General features: G+C 38.9%; 1 protein-coding gene across 2 annotated transcripts in view; it reads left to right on the forward strand.

The window, feature by feature from the left end:
* Positions 1 to 26,530, forward strand: part of LAMA4 (laminin subunit alpha 4) — a 148,025-nt gene extending 121,495 nt beyond the window's left edge. For both annotated transcript variants that reach the window (XM_080805146.1, XM_080805147.1), the window contains exons 24-38: positions 758 to 889; positions 2,009 to 2,151; positions 3,973 to 4,111; positions 4,660 to 4,797; positions 6,500 to 6,633; positions 7,555 to 7,719; positions 8,509 to 8,662; positions 13,735 to 13,922; positions 15,146 to 15,335; positions 16,108 to 16,263; positions 17,495 to 17,654; positions 19,335 to 19,465; positions 20,541 to 20,634; positions 21,056 to 21,175; positions 25,197 to 26,530. In XM_080805146.1, the coding sequence (XP_080661272.1) occupies positions 758 to 889; positions 2,009 to 2,151; positions 3,973 to 4,111; positions 4,660 to 4,797; positions 6,500 to 6,633; positions 7,555 to 7,719; positions 8,509 to 8,662; positions 13,735 to 13,922; positions 15,146 to 15,335; positions 16,108 to 16,263; positions 17,495 to 17,654; positions 19,335 to 19,465; positions 20,541 to 20,634; positions 21,056 to 21,175; positions 25,197 to 25,342 (2,190 nt within the window). In that variant the 3' untranslated portion in view covers positions 25,343 to 26,530. The remainder of the gene's footprint in view (positions 1 to 757; positions 890 to 2,008; positions 2,152 to 3,972; positions 4,112 to 4,659; positions 4,798 to 6,499; positions 6,634 to 7,554; positions 7,720 to 8,508; positions 8,663 to 13,734; positions 13,923 to 15,145; positions 15,336 to 16,107; positions 16,264 to 17,494; positions 17,655 to 19,334; positions 19,466 to 20,540; positions 20,635 to 21,055; positions 21,176 to 25,196) is intronic.
* Positions 26,531 to 27,374: the final 844 nt, after the last annotated feature.

The raw sequence follows: 27,374 nt of genomic DNA on the forward strand, positions 1-27,374 counted from the left end.
AAATCTTTTTAAAAAAATGCAAGTTGAAATATATTTTCTTTCCCCTAATGGATTATTTTCCATATCTCTGGAGTATACAGACTCCACTTGAGAGATCACTTTCTGATAAATAAGAACTACGATAATGCCTCATTCTTCAAATCCATTCAGTTCTTCTATTGTAAACTATCTTCCAAAACAAGCAAGCCTGACCAGTAAATTATTTGAGTGCTACAGAATTACTTTGGTTCTCAAACACCATATGGCCCAAGTACATAATCATTTCATGTTTATTTACATAAATCCAGTGTTTCCAAATAATACAGAAATGTCCTTTTCCTTATATCCGTACTTGCTGATAATTTTTTCAGATTCGTCTCAGCAAACCTTGGAATTATTTTTCAGTATTGCCAATTTTCCTTTTAAAATGAAATGCACTCATGCCTGTAAGCCTGTTACAATTTTCAAATGTTCTCAGGATTTTTAAAAGGCCAATAAGGTAAACTTAAAATTTTATTAATTCATCAAGTAAATAAGAAACAGAAGATGGCTGCTTTAAATTGAGTATAAATATTAACATTTTGATATATTAACCTGAGACCTAACTGCTGATATGGATGGAGTTGCAATTTTAATTTTATAATAAGAATTTCATGAGACTTCTTTAGTCTTCAGTTTCAATAATAAAAACTACAGTGTAAGCTCTCAAATTCAGATAAATCTACACTTTCCTAATAGCAGATGTTTACATCTTATAACTTCTTCTTTCTCTCCACAGAGTATGTTTTTCAGCTTGGAAATGCGCAATGGTTACCTACATGTGTTCTATGACTTTGGATTTAGCAATGGCCCTGTGCATCTTGAGGACACATCAAAGAAAGCTCAAATTAATGATGCAAAATACCATGAGGTATAAATCATTTAATTTGTGTGGTTTGTTTTGTTTTGTTTTGTTTCACTTATACTTAGAACTATTGATCTAATCAGATGGTCAAATGACATAGGTGGGAAAGTAATGAAACTGAGCACCTTCTCTTCTAAAAACCAAGAGCAGGACCCGATCTACTCAACTCCAGGATAACATTTTCTTTAAAAAAATGAATGTTTTTGTCATATTGATGTTTTCTAATAAAACATCACAGAAAGATTCATTTTAATTGCTTCATTGACCAAAAGACTCCTGCTCAGTGTCTTGATTATAATGGCACTCCATAGAATACTTTTATACATCTGTTGAAAATGCTAGTGTGGATACACAGCCATTTTTAAAAGTATCCTTTGAGCACTACTAAATGTAAAAAGAGTAGGTAGTAAGCAAATAGAGAATTTCCTTGTAAAACATTTATCCAGAACTTAGAAAATACTAACACAGATTTCCTTATAAAGTGAGCCCCCAGGGAATGCTCTTTAACTTTGAAACAGTTGTGTAGTACACTGATAATATATTTCATCTATTTTCAGTAACAACTACTTTGAATCTACAATTGAGTAAAATGTATAAAAGGTTTATCTTTTAAGTTGAACCAAAATGCAGAGAGTAGGAGGCTCTATTTCTCTTTTCAGTTCAAAGTTCATGACCTCCATGAGGATGGTGTACAATAGGAGAATATTTTAACTATATCACTGACTAGAATTTTGGCAGAATCATTAAAGTTTTTCACTGTGTCACTAAAACAATGACACCTGGTAACATGCAGTCTCAGTCCAAAAGGTCCCTGTTTATAGTCTTTTATCCTGAATCTCCTCAAAGAGGTGAAAGAAAACAATTGGTGTCATGACAAAAATATTTTTTGGTCTAGCTCCTTCTCCATGTGGAAATTCTTCTCCAGAAAATGTGATCTTCTGGTTATTTAAGTATGAGTGTCCTTGTCTGTAAGAAGGGAAAATTTGTTCCCCATTTTGTGAACAAACAAATACAAGATCATGGAGGCCCAGCTGTTATAACCAGAATAATTAAAATATATAGTCGTCCTTAAAAAGTTGATTATTAAATAATGATCAAGACTTGACTATATGTTATGTCTCCCAGATCTCAATCATTTACCACAACGATAAGAAAATGATTTTGGTGGTTGACAGACGACATGTCAAGAGCATGGACAATGAAAAGATGAAGATACCTTTTACAGACATATACATTGGAGGGGCTCCCCCAGAAATTTTACAATCCAGGTAAGCTCTTTTTGTTAAGTAGCTGTTGTTCCTGATGACGTCCTGGGCTGAGTATTCAACATCCAAGAGAGGTCTAGTAAAGGTTTGAAGGCACTCCCACTTGCTGCTTGTAGGCACCCGCACAGACACATGCACACACACTCAAGCACCCTCATGACCTCCTTAAATTAGCATCTTCCAGATGAGATCTACAGGTTTCTTTAATTATTGTATTAATCTCTGAACACAGTCTCGTGTGATATTTCTTACCTGCAAGAGCAAAGATGGAGCCTGTGTATCGTATGAACATGAAGCATTGTGTCCCGGTGTCCCTTTACTTTTATTTCAGACTTACTTTAAACTTCTTTGAACTCTCAAATAGCATCTGAGGGTATAAAAAAATTTTGAGCTTATCCAAGGGGATGTGAATTATGTATCATTATAATTTTATTCTCAAGCATTTAAAAATTTAACTATCTCTTATTACAATCAAGTCGTAGCATCAAACACCCTTGAAATTGAGAGACAACTTGAGGATAGTCCAGCCTGGTCATCCTCAACCCTGGTTCTCACCAGAATAACCTGGAGAAATTGTATAAACACCATTTCCTGTAACCATTCTCCAGAAATTCTAACTGGTCTGGGATGAGACCCCAACCTCAAATTTTTTTCCAAATTAGATACCCTCTTAGCTCCTTCAACAACTCCACATGGGACTTTCAACCATTATGGTTGTCATTATCTACCCCCAAACCTTTAGTTAGCATGGTTCTCTAGGTATGATCTTGATGGAACAGAATATAGTGGGACTGTTACTCCTTAGTTTGACCAATGCTCATTTAAAATACACTGAAGACATTGTAATTTGATCAGAACTAACTTCATAGTCATTCAATATTTGATAATATGCTCTTGGACACCTCCTGTATACTAGGCATAATGATAGGTACTAGAATTACAGTATCAATCAAATTATCATCTCTGATTTCAAAGATAAAAGATTTCTTACTTTCTTATTACTCCAAAGGCTCAACATTCCACTAGGAGATTTCTCTAGCCTTAGTTGATCATAAGTGTGTTGTAAAAAAGCCAAGAAGATGAGTTCATGACTTTAATCCAATCCACTTGGGAATGGTTTAGTGGAAGACTGAAGACCTGGGTTCAAATCTTAACTTACCACTTGTGACATTAAAAAAACAAAAACAGAAACAAAAAGATTTTGATGTTTCTTAGTTTCATTTTGAAGTTGCCAACAATTGACTGTTTTTGACCTAAAATACATCCGTTCTGTGTGGTTCAACCTATTAATCATCTGTAAAAGGGAAATAATAGCCTCTCCTTTAAAAAAAAAAAAAGAATATTTTATTAGACAGAGAGAGACATGGCATGAGAGGGAACAACACAAGCAGGGGGAGTGGGAGAGGAAGAAGCAGGCTCCTCGCTGAGCAGGGAACTCTATGCGAGACTGGCTCAGTCCCAGGACTCCGGGATCTTGACCCCAGCCGAAGGAAGACATTTAACCACTGAGCCACCCAGACACCCCTAGCCTTTCCTTTTATATCACAGAATTTTGATAAACATAAAATGAGCTAATGTAAGTTAAAGGATCTTTAAAACTATAAAGAAGTAAACAAATTGGCTTGATGCAGAATAAAGCTGTTCTACAGGCAAAGATTAGACATTACTCTATGCTTATGAGAGAAAGCATGAGAATATGAATAGTTACAGAGCTACTAAAAATGACTATAAATAAAATCAACTTTCATATCCCACATATGCAGGGTAACATCACCATCATCATCATCATCATGTTATCAGTGAAGACTTAATTTTCTTTTTCAGGACCCTCAGAGCGCACCTTCCCCTAGATGTCAACTTCAGAGGATGTATGAAGGGTTTCCAGTTCCAAAAGAAAGATTTCAATTTATTAGAGCAGACAGAAACCCTGGGAGTTGGTTATGGATGCCCCGAAGACTCTCTTGTAAGTACCAGTCAGTCAAAATCTTTCAAATAAATAGACACACACACACACACACACACACACACACACATAGATATGAAACATATCATTCTCAAAAGCTGGAAAAGCTTTTTTCAGCTTCTCTGTGAGCCTAAGTACACCTTGGGCGCCTTTCTGGCACCAGCAAAAAAGAGAAACATTAAGCTAAAAAGTCGTGTGGGGTTTCCTCTGTGACTTGTTCGTTTGCTTCACTTTTCAATGGGTGGGGCTTCCAAAACCCAGAAAGACTGTTTGGGCATCTTTGCTCACTCAGGGTGGAGGTACTGGAGAAGCTAAAACCCCACCAGCCAGGGGCACACAGAATGGTCAGCATGCCTGAACGCCTGTATAAACCGGAAGTTAAAACAGAAACTATTAATACAGAAACTAGTAGGCAAGGGCTTTGGTGTGTACGAAATTGACATTTTCAGCATTTGATAATTATCATAAACACTATACTATATTCACTTTATTTTATTATTTATTTATTTATTTATTTATTTATTTATTTATTTATTTTTGCCACACAGATATCTCGCAGAGCATATTTCAATGGGCAGAGTTTCATTGCTTCAGTTCAGAAAATATCTTTCTTCGATGGCTTTGAAGGAGGTTTTAATTTCCGAACGTTACAGCCAAATGGGTTACTATTCTATTATGCCTCAGGAGTAAGTATTTCTTTTTCCCTATGGGAAATTTCTTTGTGATAATTGTTTTGTCTATTCAAAATACTGTTTAAGCACGTTAAAAGTGATTTTCAATTCAGATTAATTTGGACTCACATGAACACACACAGAATGTCTCATTTCAGATACTCTGTAATTATGTCTATCACATATGAGGAGTTCTAAACCTGGGATTCATAGACCCACCCCTCAGGAGTTCATGGAGAAAATTCAGTGTGTCTGTGGACCTAGGTCAGAAAAAAATAAGAATTTTTATAAATTTTATTTTCTCAAACTAAAATTCAGCATTTTCTTCAGTTACAAATGTCAGCAACAAACCACAGTAATATTTGTAGAACCTGTTACTTTATTGTTAATAGAAATCACAGTTATTTTTCATCTCATATAATAGTTGCCACAGATACCTCAAAATATCATTTTTGCTCATTGCTACTTTTAAATTACAGTAGTTATTAGATCTGCTGAGAGATTTTTATAATTCAACGTTTTAATAAAGAAGTACATATATTACTACATCACAGATTTATTGTTTTAATATTTTGAAACCGTATCTCAATATAATTGGTTTCCTTTTTATTCTAGATATTTGTTTGATGTATTTTAAAATGTTACTTTTGAAGGGGCCCATGTGTATCACGTGTGCTGTGCCAAAGGAGTGCATAGCACAAAAAATGTTAAGAACCTCTGTGTATATATACAAATACATATGTGATTTTTTTGGTAAAGTAATAAAAGGAACATACTTTGCTGTTCTTGGACTGGCTACAGAACACTTGAACTCACCTTCTAAAGGTATATTATTCCAAAAATAAGATACCCAGAGGTTTGGTGACCCCAAGACCCAACTGATTTATCTCTGAAGAGGTCATCATCAACATATACACTGATAGAGCAGGTCATAATATAATATGTAAAAGCCACTCTTACTTTTCATACTTATTGCCTTGTATCTGTCACATTTATATTGAATTTAATTTAAATCAGTAGCGACGGTGAGAATTTACCCAAAGCACTCTGTAGGATCTCCACCACCAAACCTGCCTCAGATTACCATGTTAAATAACAGTTTTTGTCCAAAAAAAAAAGAGTAATCATGTTGAGGGTTGTGCCCTCCCCCCCCATAGAGGTCAGTGCCCCTCTAAGGGAAGAGAAGCAAGATTATCCATTTGCCAATATTTTAAACAATCAATAAGCAAATTAGTAAAAAGAACTGTTAACTTCAGCCCTTTTTCTATTTGTCTTCCACCTCTATAGATGAAAAGTAAAACACTTCAAAACACTTAAAAAGCCAAACTGGCAAGTTAACCCTTGCCTGGTCATCTAGCTACATCTCCAAGGAGATTGAAGTATTGCCTTTCCCAGCGGGGAGACCGAAAGCAGAATAGCGATGCCCGAGTTAGGGAAGGCGCTAACCCTGGGACAACTCTCAGCAGAACAAAAGCACTAGAAATCTTCAGTGCAGGAGAGAGGAGGCTCCTTTCTCCATTGAAACGTGCCTAATTTTGTCGGCAACACCAATATAAGCAATATGCTGTCACTGTTGTTTTCATAGAAATTATTTCACAAGCAACCTTCCGCACGTCGGGCGTTCCTTTAAGCCATATCATTAAGTGAACATTGAACACGTGTCCATCGTTTGGAGATCCCGGGCCTCCTTACTTAAAACCCTGTGCTTCAATTTCAGTCAGATGTGTTCTCCATTTCGTTGGCTAACGGCACCGTGGTTATGGATGTCAAGGGCATCAAGGTGCAGTCGGCCGACAAGCAGTACAACGATGGGCTGTCCCACTTCGTCATTACCTCGGTCTCACCTGCAAGGTGCGGTTCCTGACTTCATGTTCTTCCCACAAGATGCCTTCATTTGTAGGACAGGATTCTGCTCAAGGACCACTATGAATAATAGACTATTCTATTGCTTTTCCAGTGCTTAAAAAAAAAAAAATGGTAGAGCGAACAACTTACATTCTTTTAAAAAGAAGTTGCTATTAATTTCCAAGAGATGCCAAATAAATCACTATATAATTACTTAACAGGAAGATAAAGGGTTTTTTTTCCAGTCAAACCACAGGCTACCGACCTTCTTGAGGGAAGTGCCTACACATAGCGCTTACTGAATGGAGGGCACTGTTTTGCATGTAGAAAGAGATCCGCAAACATTTGTTTCATTTAGATTTTTAATTAAGCAACTGAGAACTCTATATTTATGACCGTATATTGAAAGCTCTAGCTTTATTTTTCAAATATGTAATACTGAATTTCATTTTCTTAAGAAGAAAGCTTTCTGGAGCAAAAATACATTTCTGTTGTAGACAGCTGCTCTTCTATGCCCACTTCTATGGAGCCCTCCCATTACAAAAAAAAAAGGCAGTAATTGGCCTTTCTAGGCTCCATTTCCAATTACACTCAAAACCAGGCAATGTGCTTTACAATGAAAACAGGCTTCCCAAGTATGATTAAATAATTGCCATGAGTTACGTTCTGCTTTTTCCACCGCCCCCCCCCCAAAATGCTGGTAACTAATCACCTGAGCTTCTTGTTTTTAGGGGTTTGGAGAGTCTTTTCTGCATTTAAAAATATTCAGCTATTTTATCCCAGACCTCATGAAGAGTCTGGCAAGTTGTTATCCTTTCACTAGCCAGAATGTTCTATGTTAATTCCATGAGAAAACCTGCAACCTGGAATGGAACTCCAGGTAAAAGGGTACCAGTGTGGTGCATAAAGAAACTTTTTCCTTTGCAGATATGAACTGATAGTAGATAAGAGCAGACTTGGGAGTAAGAACCCTACCAAAGGGAAAGAGGAACAGACACAAGCAGGTGAAAAGAAGTTTTACTTCGGTGGCTCACCCATCAGTCCCCAGTACGCTAATTTCACTGGCTGTATAAGTAATGCCTACTTTACCAGGTAGGATATTTTTATTATTCGTAATTCTGCATGATTGATAAAAAAAAAAAATCAGGTCGATAATGAAAATGTTTACATTATTAAAACTGAGAACTATACAATTTATGAGAAGCAACAGAGGGGAGTAATTAAAAGCTAGCATGTGCTCGAGCAACTGACATACTTCAGTTTGTGTGTAGGTTTCTTCCCTTTAAATTTCTGTATGCCCTTGGCTAAGTCAGCCTTCACTTCTTCTCTGCCAAAATGCAGATAATAATAATGTCTGCCTCCTTGTTAGAACAATTAAATGAGATAAAGTGCAGAGAGCACCTGGCATACAGCAAGCTATAAATATTAGATGTAATTATATCTGTGCTGATTATTAATGGTGTAGCACAGAGTAACATACCCAAATCCTTGTTAGAGGTTTAAGAAAGTCTTCTTAATGCATCACTTTAAACAAAGCCATTAATCTAGGTCCTTGACAAAGACAGGAAGTGCTCCCTGAGTACAAGAGCAAGCAAGAGAGAAAATTAATACACACGGAGTAACACAGAGGCGGTACCCACCATCCAGAATGTGGTGACGGAAAAGATGTCCATCTGTCAGAATGTGCTGGTGCCAGGCAAAGTTATCCATGAATGGTTAAATGGTCGTGTAAAGGGGTCCCATTAAGACAGTGGTTGATGCAGACCCATCACACACACACACACACACAGAGATTTTAATTACCAAATTCTTTCACTTCTGTAGTTTTCATCTTATAAGTCTGAACTACATTTTAAGGGTTTCCCCTCCTCTGCTACACAGGTTGGACCGAGATGTGGAGGTCGAAGACTTCCAACGATATGTGGAAAAGGTCCACACTTCTCTTTCTGAGTGTCCTATTGAGTCTTCGCCGTTGCACTTCCTCTACAAAAAAGGGAAAAATTCCTCAAAGCCTAAAACAAGCCAGAATAAAAAGGTAAAAGAGAATGCTGTGTCAGATTCTCAACCGTCCTCGCTTTCCACACACACAGTTCTAGACACCAAAGCTGTATAAAATTCACTCCAGTTTGCAACTGTATGTACATACGAAAGGTGGGATTCTTCTAGTACCTGATACCGTTGTTTCCCAGCTTCGGTATATCAATCTTTGTTCCCAGAGAAACACTTTGAATCAGATTTATTCCATATAGCTCAATGCTTTTCATTACAATGATTGCAATTGCCCCATACTTAACCATTTGCATGTATAATGTATATTATTTAGTACTGTAATTCTCAGTACCATTTGCTTTTGAGTCATGATCTCGGGTTTCTGTCACAGCCATGGAAATTCTTAAAGTTTCTGATCTCCCTGTTCTTCCCTCCTTCCCTGACCTTCACATCAACCACTCACAGGCAAGGCTGATCCCTGATATCAACTAGAAACGCTCAATTAACAAAATCTTGAGTTCTTAAACTAAGGACTTCATTACAGATGAAGCTTCCAATTCCTTCCCACTCTTTCAGGCTGATCTCCCCACCCACTTCCTGGTCCAACCTTAACAAGTCCCGCGGGTGCTGCTCCTTCCACCCTGGTCCAAGCCACCGTTATCTCCCACCTGAGCCCTGCCAGGGGCTCTGCCAGGGCTCCCGGGTTCCACCAGCTTCTCTGACACTCTGTCCTCCACACAACAACCACATGCTTATACGTCATGTTACTTAACGTCATGTTACTCCCCTGCTCAAAGTGCCCCCCACCCCCACTACACTCAGAATAAAAGCTCCGGTCCCTACAATGTCATAAGATAATGTCATATATTATCCGGGCTCCTTTCCCTCACTCGCTCACTCTTCTGCCCACACTAGCATGAGCCATGTGCATTCCTGCCCTAAGGTCTTTCTTTCTGCCCGGACCGCTCTCCCCACAAACATCTGCACAAACGGTTCTTCCTTCCGGCCCAGCCTTCGAGCGTTCAGTAAGGCCTCCCTTAACCTGCTAGTTAATACCACAGCTGTCTCCTGACTTTCCCCAGTACTACCCATCTCCTTTGCCTTTCCTAGTTGTTCTTTTTTCCATAGCACTTTTCACATTTTGTTATAGCCTGTTTTTATTGTGTTTGGTATTTACTCTCTGTTTCTTCTGCTAGAATTCGAGCTCCTTTTTTTAATCTGCTCAATGATGTGTCCTAAGAGCCTAGAACAATGCACATAATAGGTGTTCAATACATACTTAGCTATCTGCATCACAGGGTTGTTACAAAGATTAAGTGAGTTGATGCATGAAATGCCCTAGCACAATGCCTGGCATGGAGCAAAACATTCAATGAATATGAGCTGTTAGGTCTCTTTATAGAGGCTTGTGAATGTTTCTGGAGGATCAGTTCCTTAAAGTAGAATTGCTTGGCTTAAGGGAATATGCATTGTCAATATTGAAATAATACTTGTTTATACTCCTAAGAACAGCATTTGAAAAAACCTATTGTCCCTCCCAACTGCTGAACTGGATATGATCAAATTTTTATAATTTTGTCCATCTAATGGACAGATAGGGCATCTCATTGTGATTTTGATTTGCATTTCCTTGAATGCTAAAGTGGCTGAGCATCTTTTAAAGAACTGATTCCCCTCCAAGGCTGGCTTCTGAACCATCAGCAAGAGGAAAGCACCCGCACCAGCTTCTCTCTTCTGATAGTTTTTCACTGGCCATTCTATCTTGAGCACTTCCCTATGTATTTCAGCTTACGGGGACTACTTTTGAGAACCCCCTTGCAACTCCTCCTTTGTTCACACACGATTTGTCAATGTTAATAGAATAATTTTATTTATGTACAACTTAAAATTAGTAATTTTTCAGGATCCTCTCCTGAACGTCACATGGCAGAAAGATAATTTCATATGACTTTTATGAAGGCTTTCACTAGAGGATAATTTAAAGGATTTTTCAGAGGAGACTATGAAATTCTGATGAGATCTTACCGTCCCCTTCTCATATTGATGCTAAAAGGTTTATCCTGGAATTTTTCAGCTGGGACTTGAGCGCGGGCCAGTGGATCAGGCACAGCAGGTTAATATCATGGGCTGATGAGGAAGATCAGCCTACAGCACGCACTTTACCTCTTTAAACAAATACAGTTTTCTATTTGAAGCTGTCAATCAAGTGCAGTCTCCTAACAAATATTCATACTCTCAAGTTGGAGACCTTGGAACTATTAACATACACTTTTCAGTATTATAGGAAACCGCTTAGCCTTTCTTGTAAAAAGCCTTAGAAACTCAACTTCATAATAACAGATACAGAATGACTATAGATTTCCCTTATAGTTCTTGGTAATTAGAATGTCAAATGTTTGCTAATCGTCTCTCTTATTTACCCTTGTATCAATAGCTTCTTAAGCAGCTATCCAGAAAAATATGTGGCTGCTGTTTTAAATTTTTATCAAGGCCGATTCATAGCAATTTGGGCTATAATAATTTATTTTCACAGTAACGTCCTAATATTGCATCTTAAGTGTATATTTTAATTTATTTAACCATTAATAGACTTTCAGTGCTTTCCAATTTTCTCCCTTTACAGGTGAAGATCACTGTGTATTAGTCTTTGATTACACTGCTGAATATATCTTTATAAAATATTCTTAGAGGTAGACTTACTGGGTCAGGGGAAATTACCTTCCAAAAAAGAACACTGATTTCTATTCCCCCATGAGTACATAAGAATACCTGTCTTACCACCTGTGTTCCAGCATGGGAATTTCTTACAATTTTTGTTTTTAAATTTAACTGGGGACATAGTTTCTCATGTGGTAGTTCGTGTGATAATGAAGATTTTATATATTTTAAGAGGCATCATTCTGTGGTATCCAGCCAACTGCTCCTTTTCTGAGAATTGATTCCCTACACACAGGGCAAGCCCAGTATTTTAGGTATGTGACTTCATCTACCTGGATACAGATGTTTGTATTGGGGTAGACCATCTGAACTAAGCTGGGCTATCAGATCCCCTTCCTTATAAACTTAGAACCCAGAGACACTAGCCTAGGCTGGTCATTGAATGGAAAACATGTAAGCCTAAGAGCTCTATATTAATCATGCACATAGAAAGAAAGCTGCTTTGTAGAAAGAAAAAAAGGCAGAAAGCTGTCCTGAAGAGGAAGAAAAATGAAAGCCGGCTGAGAAAAACAGCCAAGATACCAGAAACATTTGGAAAAGGAATTCCTTGAATCTTCCTAGCTTTGCAATTCCTGATTCTTGCCCCTGGTAGTGTACTATCTTGTGTACCAGATAGTGTACTATCTTGCCCCTGATACTGTATTATCTCCGCTTGGATTGTGTAAGACACTCCCATATCCTTATAACGCACTGCCCTCTTTTGCTTAAGTAGCTCAATTAGTCTGACTGTTATGTGACACAAAAGAATCTTACTGCATTAAAACAGACCCTCAGAGAACACCTGGGTGGCTCAGTCCGTTAAGCACCTGCCTTCGACTCGGGTCACGATCCCACCGTCCTGCAATCAAGTTCGATGTTGGGCTCCTGCTCAGCGGGGAGTCTGCTTCTCTCTTTCTCCCTCTACTCCTTACCCCTTCTCCTGCTGTGTCTTTCATGCTCTCTCTCTCTCTCTCTGATAAATAAATAAAATCTTAAAAAAAAAAAAAAGACCCTCAGAGAAAAAAATTCCACTGATAAAATCAAAGTCTAATGGGGTTCAAAATCCACATATACAGCTATTCTAGGATAGTAAACCGAGTCTCTGTGTTATATGGTTGGAAGTAATTAAATTATAACCTGTCTTTTTATTATCATTATTATGATTCAGAGCATATGTCCGCAGAGAATTTAGAGTGTTTGGCTGCCACATATAAATATCCCAGCGTCTATTCCTTTCCGCAGCAGACAAGAGACAAGTCCTCCTCTATGGATTCCCACATGAAAGCAAAGAAAGGCCAGGCTGGTCAAGGAGACCTTGTAGTCTGGTAGCGCCCCCTTTGCTGACCCTTGCAGTTGATTCACACTTGCCCTCTTCCCATAGCGAAATGGATGCACTGACTGAGAAGAAGGAGGAGCCGCCAGGGTTGGGGACCGTCCCCAACTCCTCACCAATCTCTCACCCCCGCCCTCCTGAAAAACAAAACCCCATTCTCCAGCAAGTCATCGAAGGTCCTTTCTATCTGGCAACAGCCTGTCTTCCCGTTTGCTATTTAACTGCCTGTTTTACCAAACCAGTTTTCAGTTCCCTTAAAAAAAGAAACTGTTTCTCACTCACCTTTGTCTTCCCCACCACGCGGTGCGTGCGGAGGGCGCGCACAAATACTCCTTTCGTTCCACGTCATTTCTACCTCGTAGGTAGAAATGCTCAATAAACATTGCTTAGATACTTGAATAAACGACGGGATGATCAGGTTTATTTGCAATAACTTTAATTTTGCCCCCCAAATTAAGACTAGATAACCATGAAATATTAGCCTATAGTCTCACAGCTCTGAATTTTAAAATCAGCAGTGCAATTTTAGGAGCACAAGGTAATTGTTCTATATCCTGTCACATGAACGTTTACTACTTATCACCAAAACTATCCTTAAATATTTTGAAGGTGTTACTAAGTATGTTGGTAACAGCCTGTATAAATAATAATTTGTGTGTTAAAGGAATGTTGTTGTCTATGATATGAGGGTTTTATTGACTGATTCCCCAGGGTTATTTTATTGTCAATATTTCCATTTTTCACCATTGGCTAAGATGTGCATTTAATTTAAAAGATAGAGCAGTTATCTCTGAGGCTTTGGGTTAGCTCTGCTTTATTATCACAGACTAGAATTTTGGATTTAACATACTGTTAATGAACAAATGACTGTTGTCATTTGTTGTTTTTAATGCTACAGCACCTAATGTCATCTCCTCAAGGAAAGAGAGGGGCTTAATATTTCATGAATGGAAAATGCACAAATAATATACACTTTCATTATTTTTTTATTTTTTTATTTTTACTAATGATAAAGAAATCACAAACAAACTTTTGCTACTAGCACATCAGTTTCATCCCTTAATATGACTTATTTCCTATTCTTACAGGGAGAGAAGAGTAAAGATGCACCTTCAGGGGATCCTGCCGGCCTGAAGTTCCCAGAGGGGAATGTTCCAAGGGATTCTTACTGTCACCTTTCCAACAGTCCTAGAGCAATAGAGCACGCCTATCAGTATGGAGGGACAGCCAACAGCCGCCAAGAGTTTGAACACTTAAAAGGAGATTTTGGTGAAAAGTAAAGTAACACACTATCCTTCCAGAAACTTTATGCCATGGCTGACTGCATACTTATTTGCCACAGGCCATCTTTTTCCTATGATTTTTCCTTTCTGTGGCACTTAATCCTATTATCTTGTCATCAAAATAAATGCTAAGTAGTACATGATTCTTACTTTCCAATAAATGAACATTCTCTGAGACTTTCTTCCCAAAAGTAAGATGCATAATACAGGATTCCCCTAGGAGTTTGTAGCATTTTTATCAAAATGGAAAGCAATCAAAAGAAGGAACATGCAGCACATTTTCAAAGAGTCATCATCTAACCTCGATATTACCTTCCTTCCCCCATACAAATTGCTTTCAGATTGAGAATGGGGGTGCCTCTGAACCGCTGAAAGGTTAATAAGGAAAGACACCAAAGACACAAAAACCACTTGTATCTCAGCTAGCCCTCAAGCTAACTGTAAAGCCCAGCATCTCTTCCCAGTATTCTGCAAATCTCCAGGTTACTTAGCACTTTTCAAGATCTCTTTTTATAGTGTCAGCACCCAAATATTCTTATGTAGGTCTTATATCTCTTTCAAGTGTCCATAGAGGCGGTGCATTCAATAAGTAACCTCTAATACCTTCTAATTTGCTATTTGTCTAATAGGCAGTATCAGTATTTTGTATTCATTGGGAAGAATTTAGAGTTAAATCAAACTAGAAATTAGCCTAATAAATGTATCTTATCTGTACGGGCTAGAGCTAAAAGTCTAGAAGGTTTTGTTTAATTCCTACACCTTCTGGGGGCTGTTTTTGGCCCGTGATATCTACTGATTAATTTTTCTTGGGAAAGACAAATCGATCTTGTATTTTAGATAGCACACAAATCGTATTGTTTCTAGGCAAATTTCTATATGCACATTAATTACGGACTAGTATTTTGTCCACATGAACAAACCAAATGCAACCATCTTTTCAGAGCAAGACGCATTATGATCCTTACGTGAAACAATGCTTCCTTAAATGTGGAATGTAGGCCTGTTGTATAAATAAAGTAGGAAAAGATTTACATCTTTGAGTTAGTCATGCTTTCCCAATATTCATGAATAATGTTAAGACATAATTAGAAGTAATGCTGCTTGGGATTCGATAGAATGGCTACTCATTCTTCCTTACGCTGTGTTGCTGTTGGAAACTAGAGATCCCCCTCAGTCTCATTTTACAGATAGTAAGCTTTTTCTTTTCATTTACCAGATCTCAGTTCTCCATTCGTCTGAAGACTCGTTCCTCCCATGGGATGATTTTCTATGTCTCAGATCAAGAAGAGAATGACTTCATGACTCTATTCTTAGCCCATGGCCGCTTGGTTTTCATGTTTAATGTTGGCCATAAGAAACTGAAGATTAGAAGCCAAGAGAAATACAATGATGGATTGTGGCATGATGTGAGTTGAAGGCAGAGAATATTATTACCAGCAAATAGTCACCATTATCAAATGGACTGACATTAATGCCCACTATTGGTCTTTCTAGAAACACCCATTTTAAAATTCTGTTGCCATATGCTCAGAGTTCAATTTTGAGAAATTTTTTTAAATTCCTTAGAAAAATCTTGAAGCATATGATTTAAACAGAGATACAGGTTGCATGTAATTTTTAGTGTAATTATTTTCACCAAAGGACCAATAGCAAACATAACCTGAAGTTTAATTTCTAATGATTTTTCCCATGTTTTCCCCCCCACCTGTAAGTTTCTAAATTTCAACAGCAAATGCTGAGAGTCTTTTATAGGCTAAACTATGGAAGATACAAAGTAAAGAGAAAATCTGTTAGGATGCTGGGATACCACAGGGAGACTATTTAAATATTGAAACAAATCAGTGTTACATAATGGAAAGAGTAAGAAATGTAAGATGTATTAATCACCATAAATTTAGGAGAGGAAGAAACCAAGTGGGCTGACAAGCTGTGAAGAGGTTCATGGAGAACGCTGCTAAATACATGTAAGCTGAATCCAGAAATTAAGCCTGTAACTTTAAATCAAGCTTTAAAGGAAAACACAAACTCTTGACCTTCAGAGAAAGGGTCAGCTTTTTAAAGAACTTCTGCAGACCTCCCACAGTACCGCAATAGCAGAGTCTGGAGAAGAGGCAACCGAGCCTTCTGCCACAGCTTGGGATGCACTTGACATGTGCTATTGTCCTTCTCTCCATCCAGGTGATATTTATTCGGGAAAAGAGCAGTGGCCGACTGGTCATTGATGGCCTTCGAGTCCTAGAAGAGAGTCTTCCTCCTACAGGAGCCGCCTGGAACATCAAAGGTCCTATCTATTTGGGAGGTGTGGCTCCCGGAAGAGCTGTGAAAAATGTCCAGGTAAGCCAGACATGACCAGGACAAGCCCTGACTTTCAGAGCCGACAGATTATTTAATCCAGGATCTCATTTTACCACCAGCCAACTGGCAAGAAGAGAACTGTAGTTTCACCGGATATAGGCTACCAAAGTGAGTTTTGTCCCCGGGCATGTCTGTCTGCCCTCTGGCATTACAAAGCCAAGAGTGGTCTTTTGACTCTGACACAGAGGTGAGATGAAACAATTTCAGAGGTTTAAACTGTCATGAGAAGTTATGTCTCAAGGAGATGCTTATTTGTTCAGCAAGTACACATGCTATTAGTGTAAAAAATACAAAAAAAAAAAAAGAAAGAAAGAATGTCATTCCATTATGTATCATTGAGTGACAAAAAATTGGGGGGCCATTCTGTAAACTATGATTTCATTTTTGTTTCCTATACACACACACACACACACACACACATTTGTAAATGGGCAAGGAAATATGGTTATCCCTGGCAGGGGGGTTGGGGGAGAAGAGGCGGTTATAGTAAAAAGCATGTAATTTCTGTACTTTAAAAGTTAATAATATTGCATCTTGACAAAAATATTTATTTGACTTCAGCATGAAAAAATAGATGCATTTCTAAGATTCACTAATATATGTAGATAAAGGAAAAAAGGGGGGTGCTCATGTTATATTGAGATTTTAGGCAAGTAGCCCTAATTTCATGACAACTCCTTTAAAAGAAAGGTTTCCAAAGCAGTGTGAAATCAGTTGTCCAAAGGGGCCCAAGTTTCACGTCTTGAGGTATGATAAATTCTCGACCACAGGATCAGGTAATGCAGCCAGAAATGCAAGCTTTCTGCTATTTAGTTAACCATGGTAGATTTAACAATTAAGAACTTTGCTAGCCCTCATCAACATTAGCTGATTTGGGGCCACCTATCATTCTTGAAGGAAAACAAAGGAGGATAGTTCTAATATTTAACTTCAAACCCATAGCTGCAGCTTATTTGTCACAGTGATGTAGAAATGTTCATAGCTAATGACTGCAGGCTGACATTATCAAATACAAAATCCCAACTTCAAAGAACTCATCATTAAAGAAGCAACTACCTGGAAAATGACTGACCCTTCAGGCAGCTAAGATAAATAAGCCAGGGGGCTGCTTCGTTTCTCTCGGGACGTGAATCCCTTCATTTTGTTTCCCTTTGGTGCACACCGGCACATGTTAAGAAAATGAGTTTTAAGAAATGTCTTCTTCCCTCAGATCAACTCGGTCTACAGTTTCAGCGGCTGCCTCGGCAACCTTCAGCTCAACGGGGCCTCCATCGCCTCTGCCTCTCAGACATTCAGCGTGACCCCTTGTTTTGAAGGCCCTATGGAAACAGGGACCTACTTTTCAACAGAAGGAGGATACGTAGTTCTAGGTAACAGTGACTTCTGCACAAAACATGAATCACGAAATACTTCTTTCCTGGAGGTGGCTGGGGAAATTTGGCTCGGGGTTAAAACTTCAGAATACCAAACTCACTCAGCCCTAGGAAATGGCTTCTTTCCGCCAGGATCCCCTTTGTTGCCTCTGCCACACCCAACTAGACAGGCTCCCCCGTCCCGGTTCGCTTTCCCTGACCAGAGCTTCTCCACAGTCGCTACATCTGATGTAGATGTAGCCCATCTTGACCTTTTAGGATTTCCTGTGCTGCTCTGTGCTCTAATCTGTGTCAGGGCGGCTCTAATCAGAGCAGGGTGGCTCTCGTCTTTCTCTGCCCCCTCTTAGTGTGACCCATTGTCCCTATCAAAGCAAGTCCCACTTCCTCCCTTTGCTCTGCACCCCCATCCTTCAGAAATTTTATTTCTGGATTTGTATTCTCCGTAGCTATTATTCTCTCATTCAATCAACCAAATTTTTATTGTATGCCTCTGGCATGTTAGCCCCTATGCCAAGTAATGGAACATAGTAGTTCTAAAAATAAGTACATAAAGTCCTAGCAGTCTATAAACAATCACCATCTAAGCCGTACCAACAAATACTCTACAGAGCAAACATTAGGTATGAGGAAGTCACTGGGATCGGTACCCTGAACATTCCCTGAATAAAGACGTGACAATGCAGCCACGTGTAGCTTCCTAAGCCGCCCCCATGTCCAAGAGAATACCAGAGGTCATCTTTCCTCTCTCTGTCTTGCTCATGATTGTACTCTCCTTTCACCTCCTTGATCCACAATAAAAGCACCAACACTCATATTTCTCAGCCTTTCATTGGATTTTAGTGATAAGAACTCAAAGGCTCGGACAGCTTGAAATGCATAGCAACCTGCACAATTTACGTTCTCCCTTACCATTAACTAATAGCAGGAAAAATTAAAAAGTGATTTATAAGGAGACATGTCAAGTGACTATTATTAAGATGCCCAGGTTTACAACACGTCTCCTGGAGTGAGCACCACTATCCTTAATAAGAATTCATTTTCTCACATCACGGCACTAGCAGCTCCTAACGGCTTCTGCTGCCCTCACTTTTTCTTTCCTCTGAAATGCTCTGCAGCGCTGGCACCAGTGATCTTATTAAGACTTATTTTAAAATACAAGTCTTATTTTAAAATAAGATTTATCTTTAAAATACAGCTCCCTTGCTCAGTGACTGCAAAATAAAGTCTACCTTCCATACTTGAGCACGAGTGCCCTTCCCCTGCGGCCTGGCAGGGGACACTGGCCTCCACGGTGCTCTCCAAATGTCCTGACCTCTGCACTCGTGTTCATACTATTTCCTGTGCCCAGGCTGCTCTTTTCTCCTCCTCGCTTGTGAAAGATTAAATGGTCCTGCTGGTTGGAATCAGTTTCTCCTCCCCCGAGAAGGGACACCATGGCACCTTTTCCCCATGCTGTCCCCACGCCACGGCCCACCACAGGAGTGGCACACTAGTTATCTCAGGCCCCCACAGAGCTTTCCGCAGTGTGTTTGACGCGGGAAATGCCACTTGCTACTGATCTGTTGAAAAAGGTGTCAAACTTTCAAAAAACAGATATAAAAATGTATAATTGCAAAATCACACCATGGTTACAAAATTGAGGCTGCTGCTCTTAAGAGCTAATATTTCTCTCCCCAGATGAGTCTTTCAATATTGGACTGAAGTTTGAGATTGCCTTTGAAGTCCGCCCCAGAAGCAGTTCCGGAACCCTTGTTCATGGCCACAGTGTCAACGGAGAGTACCTAAATGTTCACATGAAGAAGGGGCAGGTAATGGGTTAAAAACTGTTTAAACAGTCTGTCTTCTCTGACCTTGAATTCTAGGTCTGAAGCATTTTTATTTCACAGAATTAGTCCATCAGTCTTTCCTAACAGGGTGGGGGGGGAATCATGGGGAAGCTACACATGAAATTTAAATGCAGGCAGTACTTAGATGCAGATTCATACACAGGGAATTGATTTGATTAGAGCAAAGGGCCATGAAAATGTGGCAAAGCTAAAAAAAAATCAATAACAATGGAATTAAAAGGTTTTAATAAAAGAATTGGGAGAAAACATTTTACAACAAATGAAAGCAGCAAACATATCCAGCTATCAGAATGAACAAACACTAAAGCATCTGCCTTTCTATCTATAATATATTTGCATACCAGGTGTATATATGTGTATATATGTACATAAGTGCATATATACATATATATTACTTTCAATTGCTAGAAATCAAAAAATTGTTATAATTAAGTAGCACTTTCATCCTGAAAAACTATGACTAAGGAATAGTCATGAAAGTGTTCAACTAAATATTAAGGAGAAAACAGCGTATTTTCATTATTGTCCCTAACTGATTTTTATTTGAGTTCTGGTACTCTTAAACTATATAACAATATCGTGCTCACTGTGTGTCAAGTACTATTCTAATTCTGGATGAGCTCTGTTAGCCCCCCAGCAGCTCTGTGACCCCAGGTAGGTGTCACGAGTGAGAAAACAGGCAGTGAGGTGATGGGGTCCTGGGATGGGAACCCAGGCAGTCTGGCTGCACAGCCTGCACCCTTCACCACTACCTTAACCAGCTTTGTAGAACACATTCAATCTGTAAAAATTAAAGGAAAGCCTTTTATTATCTTGTTGCTCCTCTCCAGCCCAGCTTTTCTCCTGTTACTATGCTGTCCTCTCGCTAGGAACCATTTACTGTCTATAGCCTACCAAAGAGTGACCCCTTGTGTTCACACTGCAAAGCTAATCATTTGCAGATGTTAAAGCATTGCTCCTCTGGGGTGAATTTAAGAAATCTAGTTTTATCTCTACAGGAAAAATGAAACTATATAACGTACCCTGTCTTTTGTAGGTCATAGTGAAAGTCAACAACGGCATCAGAGACTTTTCCACCTCAGTGACACCCAAGCAGAGTCTCTGTGATGGCAGATGGCACAGAATTACAGGTGAGAAAAACGAGTGTCCTGGGCTCCTTTTATAAAGTGAGCCCACATCCCAAGTGTGGAATGATGGCTCGGGAGAACACAGACTCTAACTTACCTGATAAAATAGAGGATGGACGACAGTCTACAAGTGGCCAAGAAAAGAGAATCAAATATTACATGTGATTTGAAAATTGTCTTTGGAGGCTTTCTTAATAATGCATAATTTATGAAGAAAAAAATAGAGTATTCTAAACATTCTCCCTTCCAAAGGAAAATTTATAGGTATTGCTTGACTAGATATTGACATTTTCAATGATACAGAAGAAAGTGTGAGGTTTATTCTGGAATAAATAAAAGCCACCGCTATTATAAATTAGTCTCTTTCATGTGAAAATTAATCACTCCAGTGTCATTTATAACCAGTCTTTTCCTGGTATTTCAGTTATTAGAGATTCCAATGTGGTTCAGTTGGATGTAGACTCTGAAGTGAACCATGTGGTTGGACCCCTGAATCCGAAACCAGTAGATCACAGGGAGCCTGTATTCGTTGGAGGAGTTCCAGGTAAGAGTTCTTTAAAAGGGACATGATCCCAATTCCAAAAAACAGTAAGTTCTTATAATTGTTATTATAGTACTAAGAATGGAGCCGTGTGTTTTCATAATTCACCTAATAACTCAAAGGATTTTATATACAACGTCCTTTTATAGGAAAAAAGTATACTGATCCTTATCCAAGAATCAAAACAAAGTAACACATCACTACACTTCAGCCTCCTGCCTGGTAGATACTACTCTCCCTTTGCCAAATATGCTAATTTTTTTCTCTCTTCCTTTTATATATCCTCACGTTCACATAGTGAACACACTCTCTATTTTTTTCTCTAACACAAAGAAAACTCAGTTGCTAATACTGCTCTCAGATCTGAGACTCTTGGAGGACTAAAAGTTTGCTAATAGTTACTCCCCTTCCTTACTAAGAAAGAAGAAAATCCACAGTTCTCCCTGTCCAGGATTAGTCTGAATTGTGAAAACAGCTGTAGACCGTAAGTTGTTTTGTTCCCATGTAGTGACAATCCCCAAGAGAGGTTCCCAGCTGCCATCCTGCAAACGTCATCAGTAACATTCCTGCTGTCATCTGCCAAGAATGGTGTGTAATCCAGGGTGGTGACAGAAGGACTCTTATGGACCCCCCACAATTGTTTTAACCCTCTGGAGCAGGAAGCATGACCAATGTTGAAAGTGTTTGTTGCACACATTTCACTAACTTGGAGAAACGGAATGTTAAAGCTAGAGAGAGAGAGATAAGAAGGAGAAAACCAAGCTTTTACATCTGGAATTTGACGGTGATTTTAAGGAAAGATTTTTCCTTGTGTCCTAACTAGATTATTTTAAACTGAGCCATGTAAACGCAAGGAATAAATTAATTAAGAGAGTAAGAAGAAAGAGAGAGAAAGAACAGATCAAATTAGGCACCTGACCTTGGGTACTCACAAAATCGTAGGAACTGAGCATTCCTCTTAACATGAATTTTTCAAATACTAGTATTGACAATAACAGTAACTCCCTGATGAAATACCTGAGACCATCCTCTTCTTTACTTCTGCTGTCCACACCCATCTCCATCCCCCAGTCCTCTCCTCCCACTCCTGGCCTCAGTTCTGAAAGGGATCCTGGTGAAGGCCACCCCTGCACTTTCTGCAGGCAGTGGGGGAGATGAGTCACCTCAGTTCTTGGATTTCTGTACATTGCTTTCTTCCTGGAAACCACAACACGGTTTAAAGTATTCCACAGGTTCCCCAGAGCTTACAAGATCAAATTCAGCAAGGTCCTTGATCTCCTGGCCCTGCCTCACCCCTGCCTCTGGGGTCTCCCCACACTTCCTGGGACTTAAACAGTTCTCTGAATGTCCGATGCCCTCCTTGCTCCAGGCCTTTAAATCGCATGTGGAGCCTCAATTTCTGGGAAAATGTTCTTGATCTCCTCCCCTGATATACCTTTTTGAGGAATAGCTTCTCCCACTCATCTCCCAGTTCAATTCCTTACTGATCTTTAGGACACAGCTCAGACCTCTACTGACCCACACATGCCCCTCTCTCCCTAGAATGTGCTACATTTGCCTAGCCCTCTTGTGACACTTACCACAGGATTTCATGGAAGTTAAATAGTCCACTCCTTGCTGCCCGGTAACGTGACTTCATTCAACACAAAACAAACATTCATGGTCTATTGCGTACTGTGCTAGGCTCTGAGAGAGAGACAAACCAAGCATGGCCTTCCTTCATGGAACTTACACGTCTTTCTTCTTTACTTTGCACAAAAACACTATATCATTCAAACAAATATTTGTCTCCAATTTTTGTTTGTTTTCAGAGTCTTGTCCCAGCATTACACACTGCCATCATCTCCCACTGTAAGAGTTGCTAAGCGCCACAGACTAGGTGGGCAAGGTGTACCTTAAGCCGAGTTTAGCCTGCCTGAGACATAAAATGAACAGCAAATTGTAGCTAATGAGCCAGCCCACAGGAACTAGTGGGCTGGGGGAGCTAACCACTGCACCATTACAGCTTTTAATTCCATCTAGGAACCATGCCAGTGAGCCTAGAACAAAAGCAATTATAATGTAAGCTGAATGTCATTAATTACATCATTTTGAGCTGTTCAACATTAATTCCACTAAAATCACATCAGAAACTGAGGCATGAAAAAGAATAACTAAAGGAAATTAGTCATAAATAAGCCTCACTGAATTCCCTCAGAATCTCAATCAGTTCTCTTCTATCACATAGGACCCTCATGATACTATCCTGATACTATTTCTATCAATAAAAAGTGAATGCGTTTAATGAGCTATATTCCCCAAAAGTCAATTTTACTGTGTAATTTAAAAATCAAAATTAGAAATCAAAAAATAATTTAAGATAATGTAGTTCACACATACGCACAGATCTGATCATTCCTCTACTGAAAACTTTGCATTATTCTGTATATAGTCAAGCTTTCGACCTGAGGAATGTTTGCTTTTAAAATCATCTGTTGATTTTATTAATCAGTTACTTAGGGTTCCGGGACACTTTATTGTCAGTACCTACAATAAATTGTGTGGTGAATTATGAAGACCATAATTTCTATACGAATTATTTCCTCTAGATGATGTTCCCTGTGAACCACAGGGTGGTAAGCTTGAACAGAATCAAAATCCATGTTCTAAAACTAGTTTCCAAAATGAGCAGAAGAAATAGATGTTTCTGCCCCTTATACTTTTTCCTGTTCACCCATTTTTATTCTGATGATGAAGTACACTGAGCAGCTTGAAGAATATATATAGTCTAATCTAGAGACAAAGGGAAGTGATCTCTCAGCCCCTTCCAAATCTAAAACTTCATAATTATCATTCTAAATATGAAATGCGATTTCCATGATTTATTTTCAGTACAAGCTTCTGCATAGTCTTAATCTACACTGCTTAGAAAACTTATTACAGCTGCTTGATGATATTTAATTTGCTGTCCTGTTTTATGTTCCTTCCTGAGTTAGTGATTTCTAAGTGTTTTCCATCTTTTATCTGCTACTGCTCACATAGCTGTTTGTACATAATAATAAGCTGTGACTAAGTGGATTTTAATTCCATGATATTTCTAAGCTCTCTAAATTGCTTTAAATTATATTGCTTCTATCATCCAACACATTTAATTGTATTTGTACAATTAATAAGTGTAAGGTTTCTTCTAGATCTCTAAGATAAGGGGAGAAAGTTCCCCTGGCATACTACAGGACACTCCTGCCCATGAAAAGACTAGACCAGTTATCATTATCCTATTTATAGATCTTTTCTTAAGATTTTACTTATTTATTTGACCCAGGGAGAGAGATCACAAGTAGGCAGAGAGGTAGGCGGCAGAGGGGGGAAGCAGGCTCCTTGCTGAGCAGAGAGCCCGATGTGGGGTTCAATCCCAGGACCCTGAGACCATGTCCTGAGCTGAAAGTAGAGGCTTAACCCACTGAGCCACCCAGGCAGCTCCTATTTATAGTTCTTAAATCCTGAGCTCAGAAAAATTAAAATTTAGCTTATGTGAATTTGTAATTTTCTCATTATATTTCATGAGCTTGGCAAAAGTGTGGAGGCTTAAGGGTGAAGGGTGTTGATACAAATTAAACAGAAACATTAACCGAGTCTAAAAATAGTGTAGAAGCTAAAATCCCTTCCCCTTTTCACAGTAAATCACCCAAAATAAGTGAGAACCAGGCCAAGTTAACTCTAAAAAGCATCAGCATAGGTAGGTCCTGAAAATTTACTACTGAAATTTTATATGTAAGTAGGAAATTTCAACCCTGGAAGATAGCTGAAATCCGCTCAGAACTTTGAACATGGGAAACATGGAAAACTTTAAAATTACCACATGGTCACGTTACTTCAGAAGCAGATAAAGTTCCTGAGAAAATGAGTAAATTATCAACTACATTCCATTTTGACATGTAAATCATTTTAATGATGTGAGCGTTGTTGCGCATATTTTTGCCAGAGTAACATTTGGGCTTGGAAGGGCTCACCTGCAACCTTTGTTTTCATTTCTTCCCTTTTCCAGAGTCTCTACTGACACCACGCTTGGCCCCTGGCAGACCCTTCACAGGCTGCATCCGTCACTTCGTGATTGATGGGCGCCCCGTGAGCTTCAGCAAAGCAGCCCTGGTCAGCGGCGCTGTGAGCATCAACTCCTGTCCCGCGGCCTGACACAGCAGAGCAAAGCTGCCCCGTACAAAGTTCTTTAGAGCACTGAAAGAAACGCAAAGCCAACCAGGAGGACCAGCAACTTTTCCTCCCAGTGGGAGCCTTCATCTAGCTGAGCTGGACTTAAATGAATCGCCAGGGAATGGAGGTTTATTATTTCTCATTTGGATTCTTACCTTGGATCCAAGGTGTCTGCCGTGAACAACGAAGGAGTGTCACACTTACTTGCATTGTATTATTTCCTGCTGGTGAAATTACTGTTCCTGTTTCTAATAAAATAGAAGGGATTCTGAATAAACACTGGCACACGTTTGCAAGGATGGCTAGATTCTCAGATTCATCTTTCTTTCAGGGATGAGACTTTGAATTGAATTACACCAAAGTATTTGAGGTGTATTTTCTTTATCCTGAAAACATTTACTAATTTACATAAAATCTGGAATTAGATGGTAGGTTTGCTTTTAGTACTTTGGTTTGATCTAACAGCATAACAAGAATATTTTAGGTCTACAGCAGTTATAAGGTTTAATAAAGTAAATTTCTAACAAATTATTAGAAAAATGGAAGCATAACTTAACTGTTTCTAGAGGAGAAAAAAGGAGTTAAACCACTTTTTTCTCCCTTATTTCTTTAAAAGAAAAAGAAAACAGCATGAGGGGACGTTCCTGTAAGATATTATTACTGTGTGTTCTGTAAGAAACATTGAAGACATTATAGCAAAGAAAGGAGGACGTAATCATAAAATTCTATTTAAAAGTATAAAAGTCGTATTAATAGTTTTCCCCCCACATAACTACAACACAACTAGTATTTTCTAATTTTATGATTTTTTTAGGTGTCTATATTCATAAAGTCTGGAAAAAAATAAGCTTGAATAGCTGGTGTGATATTTAAACACAGAAACTGAAATAAAAGAATTATACATGAAAAGATAATCAATTTTGAAGACAGAAGGAGAGAAAATAGGCCCTCACAGCAATAGGATTAAGGATATGTAAAAGGAATAAATTTGGGGGCAAGGGAAGGGGGCATAAAATATTTTGAAGAATTACTAAGGGAATAAAATAATCTCTGACCTTGGGGAAAAACACATATGTAAGTTGTTATATAAGATAGATGATAGATAGATATACATCTATTTCCCTGCTACCCTCCTGTCTCAAGTACATTAATAATAAAGTTGAAGATATCAATGAAAATACCTAATATCGATTCATAAAGGAGTTACTGCATTCCAAACTCCATGATAAGTTCATGTTGATTTGATTGTTACATTAATCCTATGAGGTGGCATTTGCAGATGAGAAACCTGAGACTTAGAAAAGTTAGGGATATATTGTCGCTGTCGTTCAGCTAGGACGAAGAGCCAGGTTTCAAAACAAAGGGCAGCGTGATTATCCCCTTGCTTCCTGCCTCCAGAGAGCTATCTGCCAGCTACCAGCTGTTCTCTAAGTCTGGAGTCACAAACCCAAGTGCCTACAGAGCTGGTGAGTTACCATAAAGGAGTAAAGCTGGTAGGGTTTGACAGACAAAATTAAGAGGGCACCTCCCAGACTTACCTAAAAAGCCCGCAGTTGCTCAACTTGACTCTCAACCATGAAAGAACATGAGTCTTAAAGGACCAGAATTCCAACAGAAGCTGGAAATGTGAAATTTGGGGAGTTTGGAATAGCCTGAGTTTTCCGTTGGTAACTAAATTAAAGCAACAGCAACCACAATACCAGGCTGACCAAATAAAACCTTCTAAAAGCCATATGTGACATCGAAACTAACAACTCTGAATCCCGAAAGTCGAGCGCCTTAACAAGCATAGACTGACCCAGTGCTCAAAACACACTGCACCCTCATAATATTCCCTCCATCAGACCCGAACAGGAAGAAGTGGTTCTGAAACACCCTACCATTTTCTTTTCCAAAAGATTTTCCAGAAGCATCCTAGAGGGCCACCTGGATCCTCATTCTCAGCAATAGCACGAAGTAAACAAAAACAGCCCAGCTGTAGACCCTGTCTGGACCGACTCAGTGGTTTCAGCAG

This window comes from Martes martes (assembly GCF_963455335.1).
Source record: "Martes martes genome assembly, chromosome: 6".
NCBI lineage: Eukaryota > Metazoa > Chordata > Mammalia > Carnivora > Mustelidae > Martes > Martes martes.